This window comes from Nicrophorus vespilloides, unplaced genomic scaffold (assembly GCF_001412225.1).
Source record: "Nicrophorus vespilloides isolate i.1.1-1 unplaced genomic scaffold, Nicve_v1.0, whole genome shotgun sequence".
NCBI lineage: Eukaryota > Metazoa > Arthropoda > Insecta > Coleoptera > Silphidae > Nicrophorus > Nicrophorus vespilloides.
In genome coordinates, this window is record NW_017096056.1 from 17,287 (window position 1) to 20,672 (window position 3,386).

Sequence of the window (3,386 nt, forward strand, 5' to 3'; positions counted from 1 at the left end):
CAGAAGCCTCTCCCACAAACACCATCACGTCTTCAGAAGCCGCTACGACTGTCGTCACCAGCCCGACAGATGAATCTAATAACCAGGATGCTGATTTCGACCAGAACAAGTCGTACTTGTGCAAGTGCGGCAAGAATTTCTACAAAACATGCATGTACATTGCGCACACGAAGTTATGCAGGGTATACGCAATGGCAAAGAATACGGATCATTTCCAATGCAAGAACTGCCACAGGTTCATTTACAGTCTACAGTTTCATAATCACACATGCGCCCCGGCGCCCAAATGGAACTGTCACGACTGTGACGAGAATTTCAAATCGTTTAACGAACTGGTTCAGCACTACAAGGACTATAAGCATTCGATGACCTGCGGCACGTGTCTAAAGGAATGCACCAGTTACGGCAGTTTGGCGGCTCATAAGATGTCTTGCAATCCGAAATTTGCTGCAAAGATTACAAAGGCTGTAACGTCTACGACGACGACGACGACAACAACAACAAATACCACTGGCGCCACTTTGTCTACAACTCAATCGTCCTGCAAAACAGTCAAAGTGCAGCAGGCTACACAAATACCTGCTGAAACTAAAACCACCACTTCAAACAAAACAAAAATCAATTCCACCGGAAAAACCAAGACCTGTAAAATTTGCAACGTGATATTACCTTCGGATGAAAAATTAAAGAAGCATACGTGCGTCGCACCGTCTACTGCGGCGACTACTACCACAACTAAATGCGATCTCTGTTCGGTCCGGCTGCCTCCGGAAGCTCTCATTAGTCACATCGAAAGTCATTTTTCCATTGTTCAAGTAAAGAACGTAACTGGCTCAACGTCTACGGAAATGAAAGCTCAGGAATCGCCTGCGGAGCCAAAGGCATCGGATAATAATAATGTAGAATTGATGTTATCGGAATTGAATAAGATTATATCGGACACAAAGAACCTAAAGTGCTTTAAGTGTACGATTTGTAATAAAATTGAAACGACGGAGAAGAAGTTACAAGAACATTTGGAACAGCATATAACTGTTCACCAAAAGCCCAACCACGATCATTCTGCGCATCCACCGACGACCACTACGAAGGTAGTGAAACCCTCGGAAATTCTACCAAAAACCGTAGATGTAACGACAAAGAACAGCACAAATCAGATACCACTGCAAAGGATGATCCCACTGATGAACAACCAAAATCCACCGAAATTATTCTTGATAATGACGCCTACGGGTGGGACGTCCAGTGTGACCCCTGTATACACAACCATGACGAATCTTAATCTGATGACGCAGAGCTTGAGCACCTTTGCCATACAACCTCAACTTAATTTAAACACCACTCATACAACCGCTCAGATGCCTATAAGAATGCAGATAACGCCATCCAGCGTCAAACAGCCGATCGCCAATAGTATTAGCAATTTTGTGATAAGCGATGTCACGTCTGGACCTGCTGCACAGTCTATGATAGAACAGCAATCGCCGGCAATTGCAGTTCCACCCGTCGAAGGTGCAGTTTCATCAGGTGCTCCCGCTATTGGAGATTCTATTGATGCTGCTGCAGTATCGAATAATATTGATGACGATACCGCTACTAAAAATGTTGATGAAACGATCGATGATGGATCGACTGAAAATGCTATTGATGTATCTAGTAATCCAAACTATAAGCCAAAGATATTTGTAAAGCCCCTAAGTCAGTTGCTGAAAAGCCCGGTTAAAACGCTTGTAAATGAAGCTTTAAGCAGTGAGAGCCAAAAGCAAAATGTTGATGGCAGTCAGGTGAAGAAAATAATCGATACAGATACAGGCACGGTGATCAAGAAAAATGTTGCTGAAGCCGAGAAAACTGTAACGAACGTGGTGTTAGCCGAACCTGGCAAGCTAGAAGCAATAGGCAGTGCTTCTAGTGTTAAAACTATTATAGAAGTTGTTAGTCCGAGCACGAGTATGCTGCCGAATATAAGTCTAGTGAAAACCAAGGGCGTGAAGAAGTTCTTTAAGTGCTCCATGTGCAACATTCTTCAGAGAAAGTCTTACCAGCTGAAACAACATCAGAAGAAGTACAACTGCAGGGTGTGCCCTTACTATTGCTGCAAGCAGGCCATGATGGATAAGCATTACATAGACGTGCACAATTACAAGAATCGATGCGCGCTTTGTGACATGCAATTCGATACTATAAAAGACCAGAAGTTACACAAGAGGAAAGTGCATTGGTGTTCTCTGTGCGGTCGATGTTTTGCGGATTTGGAGCTGCACGAAAAGGCTTACACCTGTAAATCCTGCCAGTTTACAGCATGCAACAACGTCATCCTGGATAAACATTACAAGAAGATGCATTGCGTGACGATGCGCTGTACACCCTGCAACGAGGTCTTCTACTCTCACACCACCTTTACCGATCACAAGGACGCAATACATTATTGTAAAAAATGCAAAACCTACAAGATGGATCTGAACATCCACCAGACGTTCTGCAAGGGCGTCCCAATAAGACCCTCGCCGCCTGTACTCAACACCCCTCAAGTGATTCTAAATAGCCCTACGGTAATTACAGAGAATCCCACCGATGTAATCGAAGTCGAGGATAGTGACTAGACATTATCATCTCTGTTGGATACATACATATACATAATGCAAATAAGAACTAATTTATTCTTGTGTATCATAGTTATTATTATCTATATATTTTTTTTATATGTATATCATCATGTGTCTTTTTATTTGTATAATAAATAAGCGTATCTGTTAACATTTGATTACTTGTTTCTAAAGATTGCAGTCAAGTATTAGTGGAAAAAGTGAAAGTGATTTAAACTTCATTACAAAGTATCAAAATAGTTATTGAAGAAATTTTATATATTTTGCACAAATATTATTTTGCAATCTCTTTATAATTTTCAGGTGTCTTACGAGGCAGAAGGAAGCAAATATACGAATAAAATTCAATTGCTGTTACTTTTCTGTTGTTTTCATCGATTCCCCGGTGTTTATTTGTTCTTTCGAGAATCGTTATCCTAACGTTTGCCTTTTTTAGAAATTTCCAAGAAGCCATGTATAGCCAATCGAACTTTGGCTTGGAAAGCTGCGACTTGCAGGTCAGGCAACAGCAGCAGCAGTACATGCTGTGCGTGAAGCAGGAGGGAGAGTACAATCTGCTGGACAGCGCCGTCGACCAACTGAGCGATCCGGACCTGCTGAACCTCTTGGCCACCGAAGACTGTACGTCCATCCTGCAGAACATCGAAAGCAATGAGAACTTCGAGAGACTCATTAGTAACGATGTGGACGATGGAAATTTGAACTTCCTGGATGCGAACTACTGCGAAAATATCTTGAAGGAGGAATGCTATTTGCAACAGGAGCAGCAACAATTCGAGG

General features: G+C 42.3%; 1 protein-coding gene across 1 annotated transcript in view; it reads left to right on the top strand.

The window, feature by feature from the left end:
* The window catches only part of LOC108569298, an 11,522-nt gene that overhangs the window by 5,687 nt on the left and 2,449 nt on the right, over window positions 1–3,386 (top strand). Inside the window, exons 7-9 of the mRNA XM_017930803.1 lie at window positions 4–2,552; window positions 2,781–2,791; window positions 3,043–3,360. Of these exons, the coding sequence (XP_017786292.1) occupies window positions 4–2,552; window positions 2,781–2,791; window positions 3,043–3,360 (2,878 nt within the window). The remainder of the gene's footprint in view (window positions 1–3; window positions 2,553–2,780; window positions 2,792–3,042; window positions 3,361–3,386) is intronic.